Genomic DNA, 27,330 nt, shown 5'->3' on the forward strand with positions numbered 1-27,330 from the left:
GGCAGCAAGTGAACATTTTGTCTTTAAAGTTGATGTGTTAGAAGCAGGAAACATGGGCGAGCGTAAGGGTTTGAGTGAGTTTGACAAGGGCCAGCTTGTGATGGCTAGACGACTGGATCAAAGCATCTCCAAAACTGTAGCTCTTGTGGCGTGTTCCTGGTCTGCAGTGGTCAGTATCTATCAAAAGTGGTCCAAGGAAGGAACAGTGGTGAACGGGTGACAGGGTCATGGGCAGCCAAGGCTTATTGATGCAGGTGGGGAGGGAAGGCTGATCCATGTGGTCTGATCCAACAGACAAGCTTCTGTAGCTCAAATTGCTGAAGATGTTAATGCTCGACAGGTCAGGACTGTTTTGGCAGCAAAAGGGGGACCAGCACAATATCAAGCAGGTGGTCATAAAGTTATGTCTGGTCGGTGTATGTGACCCGTCTATGCGTCTGTTAGAGTTGAAATGCCCACCAGATGTTTTGGCGCCCCCTGTCGGCGGAAAGCCAAATGCACTTTGTAATTCGCAGCAGAAGTTATATGGAATTCGGCGTACTAACGCACTAACCGGTGTGAACATAATACGGATCGCGTTGATCGGCATAGACACAGGAGAATACTCCGCAGTGCGCTAGTGCGCAGATTCAGGACGGAGGGACGGACGGACGGACGGAGCCGGTGAGAGATTTGCCAGACTCCCCCTTGCGTCACTGGTTTCAGACGCGCAATCCAAGCGGCGGCCATCTTATTTCCACCAAAACTTCAGCACTCGAGAGAGAGAAAGAAAACACCCCACAGTGGCAACTCATTACTCAGCCCGCGACATGCTCGCGTCGAGAACAACGATGGACCATTAAACTTAATCTCCAGACAGCCCCCCTTCCGCTACAGCGCGAAAGAACAGGGTAAGGCTGCAGTCATGCTGTCTGGGTTTCCATTACATTCTCAGCGCTAGCTTACTCTGGGATCAGGAGCTTAGCTTAGCTCGTAGCACAGCAGACTAGTGATAAACACAAGGCGTGTTGGGATCCTTTACTTTTTCCAGCTAACTGTTGAAGGACTGGACATGTTTCCAAACATACACGATGTATGCGATCAGGGTGTGACCTGTCATCATAATGCGCTCCTGGTTCTATGGACTAGATCCGAGCCCCAGCTGCTAGCTGTGGTAGATTGCTGGAAGTAGAGGACTTGCTGAAGCTTCCTGGACTTGTAGTGCATCCGTGGACTGGGATCTCCTGCCCATCCAGTGCTTTGTGGAACCTGTGAAGCTCATTGCTCCTGGTGTTGGTCCTTAGGATGTGTCTGATTAGTCATGATGATGCTTGAGATCAGTCGCTCTAATGATTTAGAGCCAAGCACAGAAAAAAGACATCACATCATTAGAGATTTTAGTATGAATAAAGTCAGAAATGAAACAGTTTCCAGTAATATTCTGTATTTTTTTATTAGATTCATGCAGCTTTTGTATTCAAGAAATTCCCACTAACCAAACACATGGATATTTTACCTAAAGTCAGATTATTATTTATAGTCTTATTAAAATACTAGTATAATTTTTTGTAGAATGTGGGTTATGATTTCCACTGCTGTAAACAACAACAACTCAGTATTGACCCCCTGCATGTGTTTCATAAACCAGGACCACTGGGACGGAAAAGCAGGTATAAATAGATGACTAGTGTAAATATGACTTTGCACACCTGGTCATGACTCAAGCACCGCATCCTGAACACTTCCGATCTCCAGTCAATAAAAGGAGCGTCACTGACACTACACCGCACAGTAAACGAAACTAGACAAAACCAAAACATTCCAGGAGTAAGCTGTTTGTTCCTTCTGTACGTGTGTGTCGATACGAGTTTCATCATATGCACCAAACTCTTTAAGTGAAAAAAAACCCTTTTGCGTTTGTACTTATACCACCTATAAACATGTCATGTGACAGAAGAGATCGTTGTTGCCTTGTTATGTAGTCCGTCACTGTAAACAGTCTTCTTGCATTTCATCTTCTCCTCAGCGTTCCCTAATACCTAATAATAATGATTTCCTACAATTTATTTTCCCCCCCGGTTTCATTTACACCTTTTTAAAATGCGTCAGTCATTAAAAATTTCTTCTCATGCAAGGATTTATGGGTAATGTTAGCTGAACAAGCAGCCATGCTTAGAAAATTCTAGACCATCTGGCCGTCTCTTGGACTCTCGTTTGAACATTCCTCCATTCGGGACGCGCTAATTCTAATCTCGGACGCTATGTAGGACGGATAAGAGGTGAATTTGGGACGCAGAGTGGAGCTTGGAAGTGTTCAGATCAGGATGCTGTGTATGACTCATGGCCAGGCGTGTAAGTTTAGAGTTGATTACAGACTTGGCCTCCAGTCATGATTAAGAAGCAGGGAGTGTCGGGGAGTCTGATTAGAGCACTGCTACTGAAATTCCACACCTGCGCCACGGGGGGATCCAGTGTCCTCTACAGGATAGTGGAGGACGACAAGTTCATCACTCTGGAGCTCCTCGCGCAGATCTGGTTCGCTTCACGACGTGGTGTTTAACGCTTTTTTTTTACGCAAAGCAACAGCATATGGGTGTGTCACGTTTTGATGTCTGTTTATTTGGCTGAGCTCCGAGCACTCAGTGTCATGGAAGAAGACTGGACATTTTAGAGATTTTACATTCTTTACTGGGGGAACCTGTTGATATTGGCGTCATATATGATATTTAGTCATTGCTTCATCTTCATTGCTAAATAGATCGATGCATCAGAACAACCTATTTTTTCTGTTTATCCATTTCTCTCACCTCCTTATTCTAGACCATCAGGTCAGGTTTCAAAGCTTCAGTTTTTATCCTCCATCAGCGTCATTGTCCTCTTCATGTTGTAGACCACTAACCAATCGAATCGTCTCAATGTATCAGTTTAACTGGTTTATATATCTGCTTTTCTTTCTGAATCTTCCAGTCAGAGGTCTTCAGTGTTGAGCTGTTAATTCCTTGTTCACCAAGCTCAATAATATTTTGATATGCTTCTTCTCCTGTTAACTTCGGCATAAATCGGTGATCAGGGTCTTATTATACGCACGTTTAACGATGAACATTGTCACAAATCAACTTTACGTAAAAATATCTATTTGAAGTTTTTTTTCAAAAAAGATCTATAAAATAAAAAAGAAGTGCAAATTCCGGTTTCGCTCGTCGTTTGCGGTGCCACGACTTACCTGCCTTATTGTAATATCTCTGTTATTTATTTATCATGTTACAGATTTAAAATGAGCAATATTTCCGTTTCATCGTCTTTTGGTCTGGATCGATGCGTTCTGCAGTTCTGTGCTTCTTGGCTATTTATTGAAGGGAATCCTGTGGGACTGTGACCCACTTCTGGAGAAAGGCATGATTGTAGTGACACAGTTCAGGATGTCGGCCTGATTCTGGGGATTTAAATGGCACTTTTTAACACTAAAATACGAGCAAAAGCTTACAGTGTTCAGGTACAGAGCAGAAAAAGGTTATACATATGCTTGTTAGAGTCTTTCACTTTCTAAGATTATTAGTTGTTCAGTAATTTAGGGTGAATAAACTGAATAACCGGATGATGAATATGTGGGAATATACTCTGTTTGTCTCACGCAGTTATTTTCATTAAAAAAAAAAATTATGAAAACTTACATTTTCATGATTTTCTTCACTGAGTTTAATTTGAGTGCGCACTCGAGCTGACACAGACTCCAAGTATGTGTAAAACCTGATGATCTATGTTTGATCAAATCCATGGGATTGTTTTCTGAAAACATGCTCCAAGAGCAGGGATAAAATGTTTGACCTGAACTTTTTTTTTTTTACTACAAAAGAGTTAACAGGGTCATTCTTACAAATTTGCTTACATTGAAATAGTGACGTCAAAATTGGGCAACTTCTCGGAAATATTTTTCCTTTCCAAGGAAATTACCAGTTCTTCACTGGTTTCTGATTTTTCGTCGTAAGAAATCTTCAGGTACTGTATTGCTTTTGTCTGTACTCGTGTTAAATAAATTTAAGAAAACAGCATATTGCTCTTATTCCTGATACAGCGCAGTGAGTCGGAGCGAAAGAATAAACAGCACAGGAAAAACAATAGAACTTTTTTTTCCTTCCCCTTTTCTTTTTTTCCCTTACTGGTTGCATGCGACAACGAACACGGTGTCAAATAACTTGAAATGATTCATGCTGGTTCTTTGTGCTGCTTTTTACTGAACTCTGGAGTGCCATCATCTTCATCATCATCATCCAGCCAGCCAGCAATCAGTTTAATGTGTCAAAGGCAGAAACACTATTAAATAGTTTTTGTATTGATGGGAAAATCCAGTGACTTTAAGATCGCAGCTGTAAGATCTGACCATAAGATTCGACCATAAGATTCGTGGGATTTATTGTATTTTTTTTTTTTAGAAATATTTCATTCCACATTGTCACCATTTACTGTTTTAATAACTTCCACTCCTATGCACAGAATTTCCACTAGATTTTGAAGTGTGCTTGTGGAGATTTGTACTCATTCAGCCACAGTGGGGTTGGTAAAGGCAGGTACTGGTGTAGGTGAGGAGACCTGGGGTGCTGTCTTGAGTTCCAATTCATCCCAAAGGTGTTCAGTAGGGTTGAGGTCCAAAATCTGTAGCAGGCTACTTAAGATCTTCTACTCCAAACCATGTAAACCAGATCTTCATGGCCACTTTGTCCGCAATGGTATTGTCATGCTGAAACAGGTTCCAGTGAAGAGAAAATGTAATTGGGGAAGAACCACATATGGCTGGAAAAGAACTCGTTATTGCGAGAAAAAAAAAAGTTGGAAATAGGCACAAAATGTTTTTCGGGCTTCCATAGGGTTTACCTGTCCATTTTTGTATTTTAATTACTTGTTACTCAAGAAATCGTTTCAGCCCTAAATACATGAATTTGAAGTGAATCCATGTTTAAATTTTGACTAAAAATGTTGACTAACCCAAAAACGCACATTCTTGCCATCACTAGCCTGCAGTGCTAACATGCTGCGGTTTCTCAGTTCATTGTAACCTGAACGACGTGAATGTGCATGTCGTGTACTTATTAGAGTCTCGCTACAGTTTGCACACAAGTCCTATCTAAACCATTTAGTTTGTGCTGGGCCTCGTTGTGACTTTCTCTTTGATGAACACATGGTAGTTGTTGCTTGGGTTTCTTGCAGAACAGCCAAAAAAGAAAAAGATTTGCCATCTGGACTTGGTCTGTTCAGATAATTCGGAGCAATTTTGATATTACCAGAGCGATTAGTCATGCCTCATGTTTGCCTGCCTTTTGCGCAGGGCCTTGTTCGTCCTGGCACCGAGCCCACACGAGGCTGTTGGGTTGTTCCCCCACCGGCCTAAACGTTTTGACGAAATAACGCCATCAGTGCTTTTTATACTATAGAGCTAATCTTGTATGTTACTGTTCGAGGGTGTCAGTAAAAATAGAGAACTGAATCTGCGCTCTACATAGACAATAGCAGAAGCATATAGTGATTTTATCTTTTTACAAAGGAAGTGAATAATACAGACTTTCCCATTTCAGACTTGCTCACAAATAACACTGAACTTAAACTCTGATCTGATTTAAACTGGTAGCGCTTCATTTTATGATGTTTTAGTTTATTTTATTTTATTTTTTGTAAACAGAACATCTGCCAATCAGCCAATCAGATCCAGCGCTTGAGCGCTCTGTAGTCATTTTTAACAGAAAGCCTGTTATTATGAGTTTTAGCTTTGTGTATACATCACTTTTCACATCACCTTCAAGAGCCGAAAGAGTTTTCCACAAATTATCTTTGTTCTTAACTTCACCAGCTTATGTTAGTTAATTGGTAACTCTTTGCTGGATGCTGTGGTCATCTATTTTGAGTAAATTTTAGGGAGAAAAGGTAATTGGTTGTTTTTAGTTCGATCACTGATAGGGTTACAGTTGACACTTTACAGCTAAAGGGATCCGAACTTGCGTAACTGGATGTTTTTGTGGATGTTCTTGTCGTGTCCCCTTCAGGGATTAGTCCTGTGTTCCTGGAATATGGCTGGAGATCCACTAGCAGTACGAGGATAAAGCACTGAAAAGGAATTAATAAATAATCAGCGATTTGTTTGGAAAATTACACTGAAAAAATATGACTTGTATATTATAAGATATGGCCTGTATATTTAATTTGAAACACAAAAAAAAACAACCAAAAATTGTATAATAACTTTTTTCCTATGAATATATTTATATATATATTTTTTGTAACAGATTTTTGTGTGACTTGTGTGACTCAGCCATGATTACGTTGGCGTATGATGTATTTGTTATACAACAGTGAGCATGCGTAGAGAAACTCACCACTCGATCACTTAGATTGAAACACAATGCACAGTTGCTTCACCAATCAGCAAAACACAGGCTGAATCAAACCCACGTGACTAGACAATATATGTGAAAGCAAACGGCAAACATTACAAGGACCGCATAAGATTTATTGAACTATTGAGATGATAAGACCAAACAGTTTTTGAACCACAGATCTTAGCGGCAGCAGTTCTGCAGCAGAGGTGCCCAAACTTTTTCTTATGAAGGGCCAAAAATTACATTTGCTTAAGGGCCGTATCCTGAAAGTAATTGTTGTATTGTACCAAAGTGGATTATATTAAAATTTAAGTTGCCATAGTTCCTCTTATTTATAATTTCATAATATTTAGTAATAAATAAAAAAAAATGGAAAACATTTCTCTGTAATCGGCAAAACCAGTGCGGTTTTATTTTGAAGGTTTTCTACTTCATTAAACTTGGAACAATGAAAACAATCCAAGTGCAATAGAGTTCAAAGCTTATTAGCTATTCCAACAATAAACAATATAGCCATATGCTTGCAATATCAGTGACCTTATTTTTCAAATGCTTACATGTTACATATTTCCATTTTTTGCAGCCTAAAAAAATGTGTTAAAATAGAAATTGAAGTTTTTGAACCTTTTTTCCGTCTTCTCATATGAAAAATGTGTATAAAAGTTCACTACGGGTCAACTTTGGGCATCTCTGTTCAACAGCAGTTCGATTTTATTGGAGGAACGGGAAACACTGATGCGTAGGACATGACAATAGTGATGCTGTGTGTACAATAAAACCCAGTTTCAGCAAACACACTGCAGTGTTTAGCTCACATTTTTCAGGTTGTTATTAATGATGGATTCCAGGCCAGAGCTTGGAGCAAGTCATTAAGCTTCCTCATTTATGGCAGCATAGCGACTGTTACACTGGAAGACAAACAGCAACAACAGATTCCCCCCTGAGCACAAAACAGCCCAGTGATTCCAGACGCGGTAGGGAATTGACCAGAATGTTGGAGTTAACCGATGATGATTGACAAAAGACGGAGGACATGCTGTCAGTGATGATCTAGTTGAACGCTAAGCGAAGATGGCTGGTTTGAAACTCAAAACTCCAAACAAATACACAGTGTTCCTTTAGTGTTCTTGGCGAAGACACACCCACATTGCATACGCACACGAGCACTGGTAGGTTAAGATGCCTCTGAAGCCAGTGATGTTGAAACGTTGCCAAATTGTGGTTTCAAAATCACTGACATCACCTATTAAATGTGTCAGCACTGCTTTGTGTAGCGACTTTGCATGTGCTGTGGCCAGTTCTGTCCTAAAGCACCTTAGCACTTTAAAACTAAACACGGTGACGCTGACAGCAGATTCTCCTCACACAGATGGATCCAGCTGGCTCAGAGAAAGCACAGGCTGAACTCGCAACTACTGTCGATCCCAGGCATTAACATCTCAACTTCCTCACCCCACTACTGCAGTGTGCAGTGCGGAGGGGGGAAAAAAAACCTACAGAAAAGTTCCATATGTTTGCAGACCACAGCAATGCAGGTGGTGATGAGCTGGCGCCAGAGTGGGGAAAAAGAAAGATGCAATCTCCGTGCAAGGATTATGTTGTAGGAGGATCCGAAGCTCGAGTTCTTCGCAACCAAACTTCACTCCCTGCCAGATGACGATCCACTTTTGTGGAGAAAAAACACAATGTTTGTCCCAAAACTCGGGACACTTGTGCAATCTCGCACTTGAGCAATCTGTTTTTTTTTTTTTTTTTTTTTACCCCCACGACTGTCAGCAAATTGAGAAACAGTTGCTTCCCCCAGCAGCAGTTATGCAGCTTTTCATAAATCAAAATATGGTGCAATCTTGTCAACTTCGCTAATATCACACCAGCAATCAGTCTTGTTAGTTACAGTCGAAAAAGTAGCGACTTTTTATTTAAAATTACATAATTAATGCAGGAAATATGAAAGCATTCAGGAGAATTTGTTTCAGTACCTAAAGGGCTGCTAATTTGGGTCGGGCAGATACTTTATATATCCTTGAATTATTGTTAATTCTTGGTTTAGTTGCTTCTTGCAGTGGCCAATCGAGCTGATCTGGAATTGTCATTTTTAAAAGACGCTTTTTACTGGCGTATTAGTATTGGAATGCTTTTTAGGGCCTCACAAATCATTATAGCATGAAGTCATTATTAGATGTGTTGGACTGTTGAATATTCGACTTGATAATACTATTCAGCAATCTTTGTTCATTCAGTCACATGACCAGACATGCGCACTGTGTCGCTGCTGTACAGGCCATGAAGCACTTTGCAAGTCAATTCGCTGCAGCCATTTCACTGGAATTGGCGTGCAGTACTTTTGTCAAACACGCTAATTAAAAGGAACAGTATGTATGTCCAGGAGGCGACTCCAACTTTCATCAGACAGAAGCATATCAGCACAGCAGGTGAAGGAAATGTATATTTATACGAGAGTATATATTGGGGTAAAATGTGTTTTTTTTTGTTTTGGTTTTTAAGACAGTGTTTGCTAACTGCTATTTCAGATCTCCACTTCAAACAATTTAGTTTGAAAGATGATGAATAGATGTTGAATAGTTGAGTAGATGAAAGATCTTTTTATCAAGTGACGAATTTGTTACAGTTTATATTCACATTTGATTTGGTTGTTGACTTGTTTTGACCAGTGACAAAGTTTTCTTAGTGGTTTCTCAGCTCAGCTACTACTTGTTTGAGAACAAGTTACGTTGTTAATTTTATTTATTTCCCATTTCAAGGCTTATATATATATATATATATATATATATATATATATATATATATATATATATATATATATAAAATGTGTGTGTGTGTGTATATGTATGTATATATATATATATATATATATATATATATATATATATATATATATATATATATATATATATATATATATATATATATATATATTGAGGAAGCAGTGAAAAATACTCTCTTCACTCTCGACACTTGCCAGCACATTTATGCAGATACGTAATGTTTCTTTTGCTGGGTGGGAATGGGTTGTGCTTAATGTTCGATTTTTAAAAGATTTTCTTTTTTCAGTGTTACTTTATAATAAATGTGTATATATATATATATATATATATATATATATATATATATATATATATATATATATATATATATATATATATATATATATATATATAAAACCAAAATATAAATATGGACAAAAAATTATGGACAAAGGTTTTTGGGACAACTGACTTTTCAGCAATATGTGTTTCTTCCCCAAACTGCTACCTCAAAGTTTAAGGCACACAACAGGATGTCTTTGGAAGCAGTAGCATAACATTTTTCCCCTGACTTGAACTAGAAGACACAAACCTGCTCCAGCATGACACTACCCCTGTGCAAAAGATCTTGAGTGTCACCTTGGGATGAAGTGAAACGCCGACCTCACCCCAGACCTCCTCACGCTAGATCAGTACCTGACTTTTCTAATACTCCACAAGCACACACTAGAATCTAGTGGAACATTTTCCTAGAAATGTGGAGGTGATTATAAGAGAAATGGAGACCAAATTTCGAAAAACACACATCATTTGGTCCACAACATTTTGCCTATAGAGTGTACGTAAATATAAAAAGTGGATATATTTTTGTATACTTGAACTAAAAGTAGCAGCTCTAGAATATATTTTAATAAAGTAGGACAATGTATTATTTTTCTTTTAATTGCTGGGAAATTGTTAGTAGTAATATGATGCATGTATCATAGAAATGTCTTTGAGAATAGTGAGATGATATTTTTATTATTTTCTTTGCTCCTGTTACAACTGGATAGAGACAACTGCCTACACTCACCTAAGCTTTATCACTTAGCAATTTACATTTTCAGATGTTTGATGCTTGAAAAGCAGACAACTGTGTAGGTAAGAAACAGGACAAAACAGTGTGGCCATTAACCACAGGGATTAAATATGTTATTTCTGATGTGTAGGACTTCACGCTTTATGTTTTTCCCCACCTTGGTTTTAGGTCAGGACTTTTTGCTGTCTGCTGCTGATGAAAGCTTTAACCAACTGCAATTATGCTCTTATCTTGATTAGCTCAATGACCACAAGGATTTAGTAAACGGGCGGTTTTTGCGAGGGCCTATAATGACTGATTTGCTTGCGAACCCGGCTGGCATTCCGATTTATTTAACAGTCTTAAACATCTGGATTTCACTATGTGCTGGGCATTTTAGCTAAGAAAACTTATTCTGGAATGATGTTTTCTAAAAAAATAAAATAAAAATAAAAAGTCATTTTGATGGCCATTGTACCTTTCCACCATACTTTGAACCATTCTGGTATTTAACACTATTTGAACTAATACAGAAAAATAAATGTAAAAAGACATTTTGTTCATATTAATTATTAATGTGACTTGCAAGCTTTGCAATAATATCTGGATGGTTTCCCAAAGCCTTGTGCATCACCACTATTTTAAATTCTTAAAAAGTTTTGATCAATTAATAACTAGGGTGCATTGTATACAATTTGCAGTATCAACATGCTATTTATTATAAATGTAATGCAGTTGAAATTTTAAACAAAAGAGATTCCAGGTTCCATAGAATACAAATATAGAGAGCATGTTTGTAATGCGACCATGTTTTTTTTTCATGGCAAGCCTGTGCTTTACCGGGAATCCTCTGCACTTGTGAAGTGACCGATAGACATACAGATCAAAATGACTGTGTTATATATTTTTACATGTAGTATTTAGAAGAGCCCTTCCATAACTTTTTGGAGCTCCATCTATTATTAAAATCATACTTTGGCGAGTGCTACAGAGGTCAGTCACTGATTTCGTTCATTTGATCAAATTTTGTAAAGAATTTTTTTAAATAATTTTATTTTTAAAATATTAACCTCCAATAGCTGTTTGTATTTAGTTTTATACAGCCAGAAATGTGCGTTGTTTTGCAGAGTTTATGGTTCAGAAATAAAAAAAAAAAACGGCCCAAGTCGAAATAAATCAAATCTAAATCAAATCAAATCAAATAAAAAAAAATTTATTCATCACATACACATACATACAGGGTACGACATGCAGTGAAATGCTTTATACGACGGTCCAGCAAGAGGGGAATAGGGTAGGGAGAAAGGAAAAAAGCAGATAAATAATGTATAAAAACTATATAAAATAAAATATAAGGTATAAAGGATATATAAAGATATGTATGTATCTTATGTATATAATATATGTGTGTATATGTATGTATATAAATCATGACCTAAATACATCGTCACACCCATGTTAGTACCAAAAGAATAAAGTAAGAATTAAAGAAAGGATGGAAAAGCAAACAAAACCCCCCAAGACTTGTGTTACTGCTGCTTTAAAGTTAGTTAGTATACTAGCTAATTTTATTTCTGTTTTATTAATGCAGTTTATTTTTACTTTTCCAACTTGCTTATATTAAATGCTTTAGTGGTTACAAATGACCAATATTTAAGGGTTTGCTTTTTTAAAATTATATTTAATATTTCAAGATTATTTTTTTTTACTTTACTGAGTAAGAGATTAGAGACGAACCTAACCCCTGACCGCTGATATTTCTGATATCCTCACTGCTTATTGAGTGACATGATTTCATCAGCATTTTATAACTTCGTATGATGTAATGTGTTGGAAACTGCTGCTGAACTGTAGAAAAGCAGGGGAAAATTACTCACTGTTCATTTGCAGTGAGAAACATTAGGCCACAATGTTTTTACTGTAATAATCTCCTCCATTTGAATGAATTGATGTGGTTAGGGTATTTTATGTCAGCAAGGGCAATTCTAACAGCTTATATTGTGTTGCAGGTCTTTGATGAATGAAGGTTTTGTGTGTGTATCCAGAATGTTTTATGTCCATCTCTAAAACCAGCATGATGTCAGAAAATGATGCAGTGATATACTGACTAGCTCCGAGTTGATTCATTTTTGGGAGGCGTGTACACCAGTAGAAATGAGTGTGCGGTTCATTGTGGTTCAGTTTTGATGGCGATGACTCAATCTTTATGGTTTTTTTCTATGACTGAAGCGAGATTACAGACTTTACCGCATCCTTTTCATTGGCAAGGCAAGTCTTGGAATGAAGGAAAAACCAAACCCTCGGTCTCTTTTTGCTGCAGTTTAGAAATTGCGTTAATCGCTGTATAATAGCATGTTGCATTACTGTTGATGTTTAGGTTCACACTGGTCCCTTTTGTTGGATTTATGATATCAGCTTGAAGTATTGGCCAAGCCTTGAAATTGTTCCAATGGTGGACAAAGCAGTCACATGAGAGAAGCACATTTTGTATCTGAGCTCTTGGTGTTTATTTGTAGTTGCCTAGTGGATAAACAATTCTTACATGAGTGTTCATTGGAAGACAGTTTTGAATAAGTTTAGATGTCTTATTGATTCGTCTTCTGTGTTGTTTTCTGTACCTACAGAAATCCCAGAGTTCTCTGTGTTATCAGAGACAGCAGGGTTTGGCAGTGTGCTTGCCATTTTGTGCAGATCTCCAGGGAGTCCCTCGACTCCTCCCGGAGGAGACATGAATGCCCAGGGAGAAACTGGCGCAGGGGGGCTGTTGGTGCCCAGCCCTCAGAGCGAGGCGGTGACCCATGAGATGGAGGAGCTGTCCCTGCAGCCCAGCCAGAACCTGCCACCTCTTAACGAGCGCAAGAACGGTGAGTCCACTGCGCACACGTGTGGCCCAGGTGCAAGCTGGGAACATTCACATACTGTCTTATTACTGACCAACAAATGTTCACTTTATCATTTCAGATATAGAAAACCCGGGAGGTTTTTGGTCTTGTCGGATGTAACAATAATGGAAAATCTGTTGAGAGGAAGTTAATTCTAGTTCATGCTAGACTGCAAGGCTGTTTGGTAAAACTATGTTTCAGCTATGGAAAAGGGAACTAAAAATATACATAGTATATTACAGATATTATTTGTGAAGTGGGTGGACTGAAGGACATTACAGGACAATTATTCATCTTTTATTCTTTTGGGTAATTGCCATCAGTGCTGTGTGTTTGTTCATTTGTTGGATAGTATGATAAATATAGATAAATGTGTCGTCAACTCGGATCATATTTAAACATTCCTGGCAACTATTTGGCATCTGTTCACTCCTTTAACTTTTGGCAGCCACACTGGAATGCCTCACCATCCCCAGTATGAGAGTGGCAGAGTGGCCAGGTCTTACATTACTTTAGGATCTCATTCGGATTTGCACTTTTGATTGACATGTGAAAACTTGCAGCACTGTTACATGCACATGGAGTAGTTCACAACTCTGTGGTAGGCTGTTCGCACGTCAGCATCAGATTGATGGAATTGGCCACTTGCTCTCCTGAGGTCACCGTGTCATGGAAGGGAAGTGGACTCATTTTTTTCGCAGGACGCTGTTTATGCCAATCATTCAGCTACAGTCTTGTACTGTCAGTGCCCTTACTTTCTTCAGGGTCTTACGGCTCTTGGTAGGTATGCTGTGTACCACAGAAATGAAATACAATCTCTTCAGTCAGAGATATTTCTCCAGATGTTTTTTGTTGTCAGGCTGAACCTGGGTTTGATCAAATAATAAATGCCAACGGCAGGAAAAAATAATTTCTTTGCCTGTAAGTTTCACAAACACAAAACGAAGCCCAGCTTCTCAGAAGGACATTGCGATCATGGGAGAGGTTGATAGGGAGCCGATGATGCAGTGGGTAGGAGTGTCCAAGGTGCAGCGCCCGCCTCTCTCGCCCTCATAACGGCATGCACAAAGACGGAGTCAGTCAGCATGATCTGCTCTGGAGCATGAGAGAAGAGGCAAGCCGTGGAGTTTGGAAAGACCAGTTGGAATGTGAAGCTCTTGGATTTTTCACTAAGCCTCAGTGCTCAGGACAGCTCGGCCTGAGGATTCATGGCCTGTCTGGGAGTAGAGCGCCATGCTGCCTGCAGAAACACCTTCAACACAGGTGCTGAACTTTCCTCCACCTCATTACCAGGCGGATATCAAAACAAAATCTTTTTTTTTTTTTCCAAAACTTTTTTTTTTTTGCTTTTCAGCTGCCTTTCTGGTGTATTTATACTTTGTTATCCAGCTGAGCTAAGTCCACAATAAAGGAAATAGCTCCGGAAACTATTTAGTGTCTGCAGTATTAGACAGATTGATTGAAAAAACCTGCCAAATGCCTGTATAGTGGTTACTTTAAGCACATGTTATTGATATTTTCTATCCAGCAGAGAACCAAACAGAGTCAGCTGCTTATATGCACATTGAGTCACTGGGTCAGCCATGCATGGGAGAGAAGCATCACTCATCCTTTTTGTACTGAGATGTAAATCTCTAGAATCGTTCTACGGGTTTTGCCTCACCAAGGCGCAGCAATAACTTGTGCAAAATATAAACACCTCTTTTGCAACCTATTTGCCAAAGTAATTGAGAAACAAGGAGGACAAGATTATTTGTATTACCTTTTCCAGCATACCACAGATATTTTTCAAGTAAGCTTGAACTTTTGGATCATGATAAAGTCAAGCAGTGTGAGGAATTTGTTACTTGAGACTGTAGCATGATCAACAATATTGTGGCAAATGGCAATTTAAAAACCGCATTGGTCTTTTTCTTTCTTCGTAACATTTTTTTGGCTTAACGTTTTTTATATATATATATATATATATATATATATATATATATATATATATATATATATATATATTATGTGTGTGTGTGTGTGTGTGTGTGTATGTATGTATGTGTGTGTGTGTATGTGTGTGTGTGTGTGTGTGTGTGTGTGTGTGTGTATATATATATATATATGTGTGTGTATATATATTGGGGATGTACTTATAATTTTATTACTTAATACTTTCAATAATCACCAAATGTCTTTAACTGGTTTCTTTCCCGTTTTTACTGTAGATTGAACTTTTTATTTGCATAAATTGACCTTGTATATGCTATCTAAGGAAGTTAGTGGAAAGTGGACACATGAATACCCATAATGTTTGACATGGTGTACTTTCACAGTGTTTGTAAAAAAAAAAAAAGGAGGGGAAATGTGTAGGACTGCGTGTGCGCTTGCCTGTGATAAAGAGAGTCCAGATTGAATGTTAGATATCCTGTTCTATCCGGTACGCGTAGTGCTGTGTAGTCACGTGATGAGAGTGACCCCCTTTGTTGTTTTTAACAGTACTTCAGTTGCGGCTGCAGCAGCGACGTACTCGGGAGCAGCTCGTTGACCAGGGCATCATGCCACGTGAGTACACCCAGTCTCCTTCAACCCTGCTGCTTAAACCAACCTCATACTGGAAAATGTGTTGGTGTGCTTCGTTAGATTCTATAAAATGTGTTTATTGTTGAAAACTCAATTTAATTAGCTATTCCAAAGGATTGATTCGATATAAAAGAGTGAGCTTTTAAAATGAGAATTAAAATGCTATTTTTTATTTTTTTTTTAATCTAAAGTCTGTTTCTTATGTGCGCCGTCATTTTTCCTCATTGAGTGCTCTCATATTACAAATGAACTTGGCATGCATTATCTTTCAAAGCTCATGGCAGGCCTCACTGCACTGATACTCATAACTGCTCTCATGACCAATCTATCTAAAATCTGCGAAAGCACTAAAACACACACTTTAGTTTTCTGACTCTTCAGTGACCTAATGCACAGCTTTAAGATGGATGCGATTCATTAAGCGCAAGTTTCCATAGATAAAAGTGTATCTGTTTGTTCCGACTCTGGTTTCACTGAGAGAGCACCAACATTAACATGTACCATGTGTTTGAAGTGTGTGGAAAAAGCTCACTGGCTCTGTGTTCTACTGTTTGCAGCTCTCAAGAGCCCAGCGGCGTTCCATGAACAGATCCGCAGTCTGGAGAGAGCCAGGGTAAGCACTGGACATTATTCTCTGGCCCTCTAATCTCTAAACCCCGAAAGACAGCATTTTTATTGCTCCAAGTTCAAAGCGGTCTCTCCTTTCTCGCTGCTTTATATTATTTATTATTTTTCCGAAAATGATATAATTTTCTTTGTCATTGTTAACCAATGAGTTAGAGAGATTTTTTTCACAGCTTTTACTTTCTCTTAATCAATCTACAGACAGAGAATTTCCTTAAGCACAAGATTCGGAGTCGTCCAGAAAGGGCTGAGCTGGTTCGCATGCACATCTTGCAAGGTAGGCCCTCGTTCGCATGCTTATGGTAATAGGCAAGGATTTGATGAGGCATGTGGTGAAGGCCTTCCATATTTCTTGTGGTTGTTAATGGCAGCCTTTGTGGTTTTCTGTGTTGGTTATATTGATCTGGCAGAGACAGTGGCAGAGCCATCACTGCAGGCTACGCAGCTAAAGCTGAAGAGAGCTCGACTGGCCGATGATCTCAATGAGAAGATTGCACAGCGGCCTGGCCCCATGGAGCTGGTGGAGAAAAACATCCTGCCAGTGGCAACTAGTGTCAAAGTAGCTATCATTGGTAAATGGTTTTACTACAAGGGTGGAGAACCATTGTTTCTATACATTTAAACTGCATTATTATTGATGTCATATGATTTAACTACGTTGAAGGTTCCCCTGTTTGCATAGTGGACATGGAAAGGGCACGTGTGTGTTAGCCTATAAGGATCATTGTTTATTAGCTAGCTACATTAGTTACCTCAGATTGAGTAAGGTCGCAGTAGAGAAGAGCAGTTTTCTTTTACTTAGAAAAAAGGTTTGGAACACCTTTAAGCAAATTATGTGTTTGTTTGCATTGCACTGAAATCCCTTGCTTCCATCACATACTATCACATAGTGTACAAGCACAAGTTTATGAGCAAATTATCAGACCAATACCAGTGCAATATGTTTTTATTTATTTATTTTTTTGGGGGGTGACTTTGCAGATGGCCAAATGCATTATCCCAAAACACAGGAGTTTGATGAGGACAGTGGTGATGCGTTCTCTCCAGAGCAGCCAGGCAGTCAGGAGTCACATGGATCTACACCTTCCCCTGGAGAGTCAAAGGCCATGGAGACCTCCTCACCACTACCAAATAATTTAATACAGGTGATGCGTGCTTAATGCTTTGAATGCAATATGAAATATTGTGAAAACTTAAATATATGAAATTGGAAACTTTTTCCTCCCTTTTTTATTTACCTATTTATCTATTTATTTATTTTTATATCTTATTTATTTATTTAAAAAAAAAAAAAACTTTTATTTTATTTTCCCTGCAGCACTGCTCTCCTATCACACACATAACTGGAGATTTTCTCAAGCCTTATTCCACCAGTGAGCAGATATTTAGCACTCCAGCGCCACAGCCTCAACCAATCACTTCACCTCCCACAAAATCTGGGCATTCTCTAATCAAGGTTGTTCAGTCTATTACTGACCATTAACATTAGACATAAATGGACATTAGTTTTAATTGGGTTCATTTTCATAACACCTGATTTTAAATGTTTTTGTCTTCATCCTTTAGCAAAGTCAGCCTAAGACTGCTGGTGACAAGAGTCGTAGTAAGAAAAACAAAGATTCCAAACCACGAGTGAAAAAGCTAAAGTACCATCAGTACATTCCCCCAGATCAGAAACAAGAGCCCAGTGAAGCCCCAATGGATTCCGCTTATGCCCGCTTACTGCAGCAGCAGCAGCTCTTCTTGCAGCTGCAGATCCTCAGTCAGCAACAACAGCAGCACTACAACTACCAGACCATTCTACCAGCTCCCCTGAAGTACGTTTGACTCTCATTACTCTCATTTTATCTTCTCTCTTTGTTTATAAACTGTAGTTTTTGTACTCAGGTGCACTGACCAACATCTGCTGACTCTCTCTCTCTCTCAGATCTTAATTTTGTAAAGGTGACCTTTTGTCTTTAAAGCTTTCATCTATGACTATTTGGATGTTATTTGTCAACTAGTGGGGTTGTGTGTGTGCACATATAAATGCATCTGTAGCTGGAAAATGTCTTGGAACACTGATATTGTTGTTGCCAGTGGGCCTCAGGCCCATTACCTAGTTTCCAATAACAAGTCCATTGATCTTTATTAATGGCAGGAAGTGAATGAGATTTTTCCCTAGCTTCCTTTTCCATCTCTATCTGAGCATGTGCAAGATTTATTTAACCTGAGCTCTTGCAATTTATCCTGCCTGATGTGCATTGTTCACAACCAAGTTTGTTTATTATGAGAGAGGAGGACGGAGGAAATTGTTTCCGCCATGTTGTTAACAGATTTCCTTCTCCTGCCTTTCCCCACCTCCACCCCACTTCCTGTGCAGACCTGTGATTGAGGGGCAAAACAGCACTGCTACTGTTGCCATTAACAGCGCCCAAAGTCTTCCTGCATCCATTGTGGTGTCCCTCCCTCCAGCTGCACCAGTGCGCCCAAATAACACCCTGTCAAACCGCAAAGCTGGAACGCTGCCAGCCAACCTGGAAGAGATGAAGGTCAGTGGCCTTTGTTTCCTGTGGACAATTTTATAAAAAAAAAATAATAATAATTATCTTAAGTTAGCAGGGTTACCCTGGGCTCTTAAATAGTCTAAATAAAAATATAAAATAAAATTAAACATTATAAATGTTAGTCATTAAAAAGTTCTAATTATAAAAAGGTCTTAATTTTCCCGATACCCATTTAACACAACCTCTAATGCTCATTGAACTGCCTCCGCAGCACTTTGGTAATTTTTTGTTGTTGTTGTGTCCTTGGTGTTTTGGTTCTTTCTTTCACTAGTCTAAATATAATTCGCTGTATTACAAAATAAGACCAACATACAACAACCAATCAGCTTTCTGTTATTGCCGCAAATCTTTATTGAATTGTAACAGATATGTAAAACAGATTGAATTTTTCAGCTATGGGGAAGTAAAGTGATACTTGGCTTGGAAAATAATTTTTTATGTTGGCTTGGTTAAGACCAGTTGTGTGTTTTTGATGTCATGATATAGGTCTTAAATGTTATGCTCAATGGTCTTAAAAAGGTCTTAAATTTGACTTAGCTGGTTAGTATTAGTTTTCTAGGTTATTTTTTCACCTATAGATTGTTTCTTTCTTTAGGTGGCTGAACTAAAAATGGAATTAAAGCTACGTGGGCTACCTGTATCTGGAACCAAAACAGACCTGATTGAGCGGTTAAAGCCTTACCAGGAGTCCTCTGCATCCTTTCCCAACACTAATCCTAACGCACAGATCAGCAGCACATCCATGGAGGTGTCCAGCACCACCACATGCCGGTCACCTGCACAGCAGCCTCATGAGATCCAGAGCTCTACGCCTCCAGTATCCCCTATATGCTCAGAAGTGCACAATAAAGAGGATGCTATAGAGGGTCATCTGGAGACCCACTGCCAAAGCAGCAGCATTAGTGGCCAACCAGCAGCCGTTCCTAAGGAGCAGGACAGGAGGCTGCATGAGAAGGAGCGTCAGATTAAGGAGCTGCTAAGGAAGCTAGAACAGGAACAGAAGCTGGTGGAAGAACTAAAGATGCAGCTAGAGGTGGAGAAGAGGAGCACTCAGAACCCTGTCTCCCTAGAAAGTAACAGCAGCATTAATCAGGCTGCTTCACTGGTCCAAATAAAGACTGAGAGCCCAGTTATGCAAAATTGCACACTGGCACCAAATACCACTCCATCTGTAGTAAAACTAGAGAAAAGTCATGCTGCTTCACTGACAGCCACCCCTTTACCACAGTTCTTCATCAGTCACCAGGGTGTGTCGCAGGTCTTAGGGCAGCCACAGACACTGCTCGCCACGCATACGGGTACCCAGATCCTGCTGCCGGTCTCTCTACCAAACACCACCACTACAATCCAGCTTACTAATACTAATGTCAAACTACAGGTACTGCTAAAATCAAACAAGCTTTTGATGTGCTTTTTTCACGAGATCTACATAAAAGTGGAAAAAAACTTGTGTTAAAGCGTCTGTGCTGTTTACATTTATGGTCTGTGTGTGTTTATAATATCTCCGTTCTGTTTAACAGCCAGTCCTCCAAGCAGCTGTCTCTCCTCAAGCCCATGGAATGATCCCGACCACTCAGCTGCATTCTGTCAAAGCAGAGAGCTCCTCACCACAGTCCGTCAATCACAACAATGTAGTGCAGGTGACTCATTCTTTAGCAGACCATGTAAATTCCTCATGTTGATTACTTAATTAGCGTGACATGTGATTAATGGTTCTTGTTTATAGTGGTTGGTGCTATTCCAGGTGAATGGAAACTGGTGGAAATTTGTCTATAGAAAGTGGATCACCCCATTGCTTTAATGAAGGTTGTTTTTTTGGGGGGGCGTTTTTGGACCAAGGGTTTATAGCAAAGATTACAGAAGATTTGCATGGTCGTTATCATGGAAAAGAATTTTCATGTGGTGGCTGATTAAGCATCAGAACAACCATTATATGGCTTCCAACATCTATCAAGCATAAGTTAACCATCATGTTCAGGTGTCATATGGTAAAAGAGGGTTGGCTGTGGGCCTTATATCCACTCAGCCAATAAAGTAAATAGGAGGAGCTGGCCAAAAATCTTTGCATTGCTGTTAGACAGATTTGTGTTAAAAAATTGTTTGCGTTGCCTGACTATACCAAAGAGTTCAAAAGTATTCATAGCTGAAATTATGTTCTACACGATTTCAGGGTTTTATTACAGTGCCTAGTTTCTGTAGAATAGGCTGAATTTTTCAATAAAGATGAGGTACAAAGAAAGTGTAGAGGAATGAAGATCCGTGTCAGAGAGGGAGAGCAATCAAGGAAACTAATATTATGGCTTTAGGATCAGGCAATAAGAGAAGGGAGTCATTCATCAGTAAGATGGCAAAGAGTAGTCTTATTGCACACACTGCTTGGTGTCTGGTGTAGCTGTGCTAGGATTACCCGAGTAATATCAGACGATCATCAGTGTTGCCACGGGCTCAGCAAAGGAGAATGCCTGTGGTCATGGCCTCAGTTTGTTTGTCAGCCTTATGTGTAACTAGATCTCAGGAAAAGAAGAGCTGATAGTGCTTTCACTGACAGCCCTGGCAAATGGATGTGCTCCATCATCATCTTCTAATGCCACATGCCCTTAAATGAGACCCCTTTAACTTCTAATGATGGCATATTGGTGTGGTTAGCATCAACTACCTAACAAATGCATAATAAATGGTCATTGGCTTCATCATGGTCTTATTACTTTCTGTATTTTTGCTCAGGCCCTGCCTATGTGCAGCCCTGGCGGGTCTGCTTTTCAGTTTGGTGCGGAGAAGCAGACAGGTCTGGAAATCTCTCGCTGTTTCCTGAGCAGCTCCCCAGAGAATACACTGTCTGCTCAGACTTCCCCAGTTGTGTCCTCCCTCAACAATGGTCCCATCAATAAGGTAACAGAAATGGCACTATAAGTTTATTATGACGATGTTTAGTGTTTTGCATCGTGTCTAAGTAGCTGTGTCACTTTAGTCCCCCTCCCAGGTCTCGCCTGCCTTCATCCTGCCATCTCCAGCATTCAGTCATGCCCCCAAGAGCCGGGAGCCACCTCCCTACGAGGATGCTGTTAAACAGACACGCAGGCTGCAAGCAGCTGCCATCACACAGGTCCCATCTTACATTTATATCCACCTCCACACAAACACACTGCGGAATCCATCTGCTGCTGTTACTAATACATTAACACTGTTTTTTTTGTGGTTTATCATTATGCAGCTTGCAACAGCAACCAGTCAGCAGATGGATGATCTATTTGATATTCTCATTGAAAGTGGAGGTATGTGTGCTTAACAGAATAGGCCGTGATTTGTTGAGCCAAAATTTTGTGTGTGTGTGTGTGTGTGTGTGTGTGTGTGTGTGAGAGAGAGAGAGAGAGAGAGAGAGAGAGAGAGAGAGAGAGAGAGAGAGAGAGAGAGAGATTATCATAAGTAAGAGTTCTGTGAAAAAAAACACAAATTCATTCCACAGTCATTTTCAACAGTTTTTATATTTAATCATAAAAAGTTCAGAACTTGAAATATGTGGCACATATTCACAATTGCAACTGTTACACAAAATAGTATAGGTTTTTGGATGAAAAAGTCCCACTAAACGTTCTGTTTCAAACACTATATGCTAGGCGTTTCTCAGTTTTTAAGTCACGGTTTGGTTCTGAAAAAAGGCAAAACATAAAATTACAAGCAATTTTATGTTTTGCCTTTTTTTATTTTATTGAATCAATATATATAATATATATAATTTTTATAAAATAGAATAAATCAAATGAATACTTTTTATATTTATATATTGATTTAATAAAATTCAATTAATGGAAAAATGTTATTAAATAGTTAACATCTACTGATCTACTTATTTCAGCATACTTTAACAAATGTTTTCATTACTTACATCATTCATTCATTCACTCCCACAATATGCGGAATTGTCAGGATTTTCTCCTCTTAACCTCTTAGTCATCAACGCTGTGCTCGTGCGACCGATATCATGTTTAAATAAAAAGGGAAAGGAGTAACCATGACTAACTACATTTACATTTGCGGCATTTAGCAGACACCCTTGTCCAGAGCGACGTACAAAAGATGCTTTGCGTCTCTAGCAATAAATAATTATAAAATGATGTATTAACTATACATAATTCTAACAGTCTAAACCTCAAGCAGCGTTTTAGATCACTGTTTTTCAATGGAAAATGTATAACGACTGTATTTGCTGAATTTGTGTAAGTAGTACACAAATACAACATGCATACAAAAATGCACTACTTACACATTTATTGTAATAACGAGTCACAAACACATCCACTGGTGCAAATCCCGGTTTATTAGGAAAGATAAGGCTCCACTTAACAACATGCCGTAAAGCATTTTTGCTCCAACCAAACAATAGCGTTGTAATTTAGATGGTTATTGTTTTGTTTATGTCACAGAACTTCGGATGGTGTTTGTGTGTGTTTGTTTCGGAAAAGTTTTCGCATAAAAAAACGACATCTTGCTGGTAAAAATAAATAACAAATATGGCTGGTAGAATATAGTGTTAAAAAAACAAATGAGACCACGCACAAAAAAAAAAAAAAAAAAAAAACAGTAAAAGAGGCGAAATCTCAGGCTTGAGCTGTCATTCTATATGCAGGTGTCTGTTCTGCACCACCTATCATTTCAAACCTTTTATTCTCATTATGAAAACAAAATGATTGATGGAAAATGTAGCCAATGAGTGCAGGATTCTAACGATATATGGGAGGATTTTAGTGTTTTATATGCTGCAGTATTAAATTTTTTTCTATATTTAAGAAGCCCAAACCTGTTCCATCTTAACAATTCCCCTGTGTACAAGGTCAATGAAAACATAGTTTGCTAAGGTTAGATTTAAAGAACTCCAACCCTCAGCCCCTCTGAACACATTTGAGTTGAACCAGAACACTGACTGTAATTAATAATATAATTCCATCTTAATCTAAGATCTCAAGCGATCAGTTTTCTATGGATAGAATTATGAGCTACACATGCTTAAAGTAATTAGTAAATATCTCTTGTAAACGATGGACACATTTTTCTAACAAAGCACATTTTGAATAAAAAAAAAAAAAAGGTAAAATAACAACTCAAATTGGTAAAAATAAAAGTGTGGTAAATGTATGCATACCTGTGTTCACCCCAGTATACACAGACATGTTCATTCAGAAAAATAGGAAAGTTGCTTGGGAAATGTAAAATCCCCTACTGGTTAGAAATGTGACAGACATCCACCCGATATCACTGTATACTTTACTAAAAGATGTCAGTTCTTGTCAGTGGTTTTATGTCCAGTTTTAGTTTTGAACCCTGTGCATTTCTGAATGCCGTTTGTCCCTGCAGAGATCACCCCCTTCAGTCAGCAGGAGCCTTCTGTGCCTAAACTGATGCCGGTTATCGCCAACATCACCACTTTACCTGTCAACACTGCCCTGTCTCGGCCCCCTGCTCAGGTGCAGATGGCACCGCCGACGGCACTCCTAGTGGAGCCCATGCCCAGCCTGGCATCTCTGGCTTCAGACAACCAGCTGGAGGCACTGCTGGAGGGCACACTGGGGGGTGAGAATGAGTCAGAGCAAAGGACTCTGGGAATTCTAGAAGAGCTAAACAGCCACCTGCTGGCGCAACCCCACTCTCCTATGGACACTTCTGAGTTGAGCTTCAGCGAGTCGCCTTTACCCTTGTCCTCCTCCTCAACCTTCAGCCTGCAGGACACAGGCATGGACAGCATGGAGTGGCTGGACCTGACCATGCCAAGGCCCATCGGGGCCCTCGACCCACTGGGGATCGGCTCCGATTTCCTCGACACGCATGACCTGCAGCTGCACTGGGACTGAAAGCACTGAACACACTCATTCTCTCTTTTAAGCGTACACACATTTAAACACACACTCCTGTATTCGGGCTTTTGTGCGCTAAAGCACAGCACACCGCAGTTACATTACAGGGTTATGTGCTGGATTAGGTCTTTCTTTTGAACAAAATCGAAGATTCACTCAGTAGAAGATGAGGTTCTCTCAGCTCTTGTGCTGTAGTATACTTCAGTATCTGTCATTCATCATTCAGACTTATAACCTTATATGGCGCTACAGGAACAAATGGCCTTCCATGAGCTACTACTAGTGCAGGCAACATTCTCTTTTCTGTGCCATCTTAAGAGGGTGCACATCTTTAAAAGCATGATCATATATGCTATTCTCTCCAGTCTTGTGCCATTAACTCAGTTGTTCTCGGCACAATCTAGAAATGCCTTTGTGATCATTTTTGCCAATGCGAATTACGATCGAGGATCTGGATCCTATTCCAGACATTTTGACTCCACGTTAGATACATAACATTAGTCAGATCAGTTAACTGACACCATTATTCTTTTGGACTTCAAGAAGAAAAATGGATTAGTTCCTATTGGTTTCTATTGGTTCCTATTAGTTTCTATTGGTTTTCTAGTCACCCACTTTACCTAGTCACCAGGTAAATCAGTGGCTAGATTTGTGCATCTGCCATGCTCAGTCTGACCGCAGTTCCTCAGAAAACCATTCTGTAGTGTCCAGCCATTCTCGTGTACACGTTCTTTTTCTTTTTGTGTGTACGCACAGGAGGGTGTGTGTGTGTGAAAGTGACACTTGACATCGATAAAAACATATTAGAAATGTCACTTGGTGGGCCATGCCACTACTGTCACAGCTGTAAAGCTTTGTACCATATAGTACAGATACATTAAGGCGTAGTGCTCTTTTAATGAGTATGCGTGTGATGGATACTAGTCCTGAGGGAGTCCCGGCCCTTCAGAGGTTTATATTTCCTGTCTTCAGACCAAATTCAGCTCACAAAGGCTCTGATAATTAGCTGAAGAGTTGAATCAGTTGAATGTGTTAAACGTGGTAGATGCTGAAGTCTCAGCTCTAGGACAGAAGGGTGTCTGCCCTGCTATAGGAAATGACCGCTAACACTAAGAGCAGTGGGCAATCATGAAGCCTAAAACTATAACTTATATACACATCTTATTTACACAGGATTCCATACATGTAGACCCTTTGTACAACCCGGTGCCTTTGCCTTTGTTTTTTTTCCCCTGATGTACCTGGGCTAGGATAAGTGTTTCGGCTATGTTAAGCTTCACACAGTTAAGGCTTTATAAATCCGGGTGATCACATCTGTTTTTATTTTTAAGCCATTAGTGCTTGAAATCTTCATGCTTTATATTCTGCTGCCAATAAGACACTGCATTATTGGTGTCCTAGTGGCAGTTTAGTAGGCGAGAAAAAATTTGAATTGTGGCTTGTTGATTTTCCTCTGCAGTAATGTTTTCACACACCCATTCCTTCACAACCTCACCGATGATCCTGTAAGGCCCTCCTTTTTTTTTTTTTGTCTGCACTTTGTGATGACGTCTCTCTGTCCTGTTGTCTGTGCCACGTTATTGTCTATGGGCGGTGCGAGTGTGCACGTGTGTGTGTGTGTGTGTGTGCATTAACGTGTTTGTGTTTTACTGTTTGTTAATGTATTACTGTGCCGCCATTTTAATACTGCCCTGTGCACAGTCAAATGAGCAAAAAACAACAAAAAAAAAAACAGACATGGCAGCCTAAGTGAAAATATGTATGTGATTTTAAAGAAAAGAAGAAATACCTCGGCAGCATGCAATTACAAGTGATTCTGTGATCTGTGATTTTAATCGACAAAAAAAAAAAAAAAAGATTTCAGTTGCAAATGGCACTTGCTTTTCCAGCAGTTAGCCGGGTTAATCTCTGAGACCAAACTCTATTTATTGAGTTGTGTTTGTCTAGAGTGGCCTCGCTTGTACAGGAAATGTTAGCTTATTGTTTGGTGCTTTCAGCAGCTCTAAAAGAAATGTTGCCTTTAGTTGTTTTTTTTATTTTTTTCATTTTAAACATCGTGTCTGGATCAATGACTCACCGTTAACCTCAGTTTCGATGCAATAGCCGACTGCTGGCTCAGCAATGCGTCTGAAGCTAGGAACAGTACGTTTGATCCACGTTTGCTTTAAATATGTCGGTTTGTGGAATTCTTTTAAATGCAGGCTGTATGGCACTTTTTACCTGCGGTGATGAATGTTTCATCCTGATCAATCATTTTGTATCCGAGCACCTTCATGGAAAATTTTCTTTTCTTTTTTGCTGTAAGCGTACATGCGTTCGATCAAAGTGGCATGTGCCTAAGGCTCCTGTATCGTGGCTTTGTACTGTTCACCACCACACTTTGACCAAGTCGTGGCTTCTTCAGTAAACAAATGATGCCAAACATGAGTCTCATGGTAAAGGCTGTAATTTCAGGCTGTACATCTAGAAATTGTATTTAGTTTGTACAGTGTAATACGTTTCATTGGCACATTGCTATTTTACTGTCGATGGCCTGATTTTCAGTTCACTGATGAGGCTGAGAGGAGACTGACACTGAAGCGTAAATTTAGAAAAATAATTACCAAAGAGGCCATATAAATAATGCATAATGCCATTTAAGTGGTTTATAAATAGTTTTGGGAATGTTTTTATTAGGACGACTCTAAAGACATTTGTTTTA

General features: G+C 39.3%; 1 protein-coding gene across 4 annotated transcripts; it reads left to right on the forward strand.

Moving 5' to 3' along the window:
- Positions 1-490: 490 nt before the first annotated feature.
- On the forward strand, positions 491-26,385 carry mrtfba (myocardin related transcription factor Ba). Of its 4 annotated transcripts, XM_083555617.1 has the most exons (16): positions 491-890; positions 12,791-13,030; positions 15,530-15,595; positions 16,171-16,226; positions 16,439-16,514; positions 16,648-16,809; positions 17,219-17,382; positions 17,556-17,693; positions 17,804-18,054; positions 18,600-18,768; positions 19,379-20,161; positions 20,304-20,423; positions 21,508-21,672; positions 21,752-21,886; positions 21,995-22,055; positions 24,133-26,385. In XM_083555617.1, the coding sequence occupies exons 2-16, from the start codon at positions 12,895-12,897 to the stop codon at positions 24,624-24,626; spliced, it is 2,976 nt and encodes a 991-aa protein (XP_083411743.1). In that variant the 5' UTR covers positions 491-890; positions 12,791-12,894; the 3' UTR covers positions 24,627-26,385. The 4 variants fall into 4 exon arrangements, with proteins under 4 accessions (XP_083411743.1, XP_083411745.1, XP_083411744.1 ...); XM_083555619.1 differs by lacking the exon at positions 12,791-13,030 and having other exon boundaries at positions 492-890; XM_083555618.1 differs by lacking the exons at positions 491-890; positions 12,791-13,030 and adding an exon at positions 13,890-14,311.
- Positions 26,386-27,330: the final 945 nt, after the last annotated feature.

Source organism: Silurus aristotelis (assembly GCF_946808225.1).
Source record: "Silurus aristotelis genome assembly, chromosome: 12".
Classification (NCBI taxonomy): domain Eukaryota; kingdom Metazoa; phylum Chordata; class Actinopteri; order Siluriformes; family Siluridae; genus Silurus; species Silurus aristotelis.

Coding starts and splice junctions, on each gene's coding strand:
- mrtfba (XM_083555617.1), top strand. CDS start 12,895: ATGAATGCCCAGGGAGAAACTGGCGCAGGGGGGCTGTTGGTGCCCAGC. Junction 15,596..16,170: donor TGACCAGGGCATCATGCCAC/GTGAGTACACCC, acceptor TACTGTTTGCAG/CTCTCAAGAGCCCAGCGGCG. Junction 16,810..17,218: donor TGTCAAAGTAGCTATCATTG/GTAAATGGTTTT, acceptor GTGACTTTGCAG/ATGGCCAAATGCATTATCCC.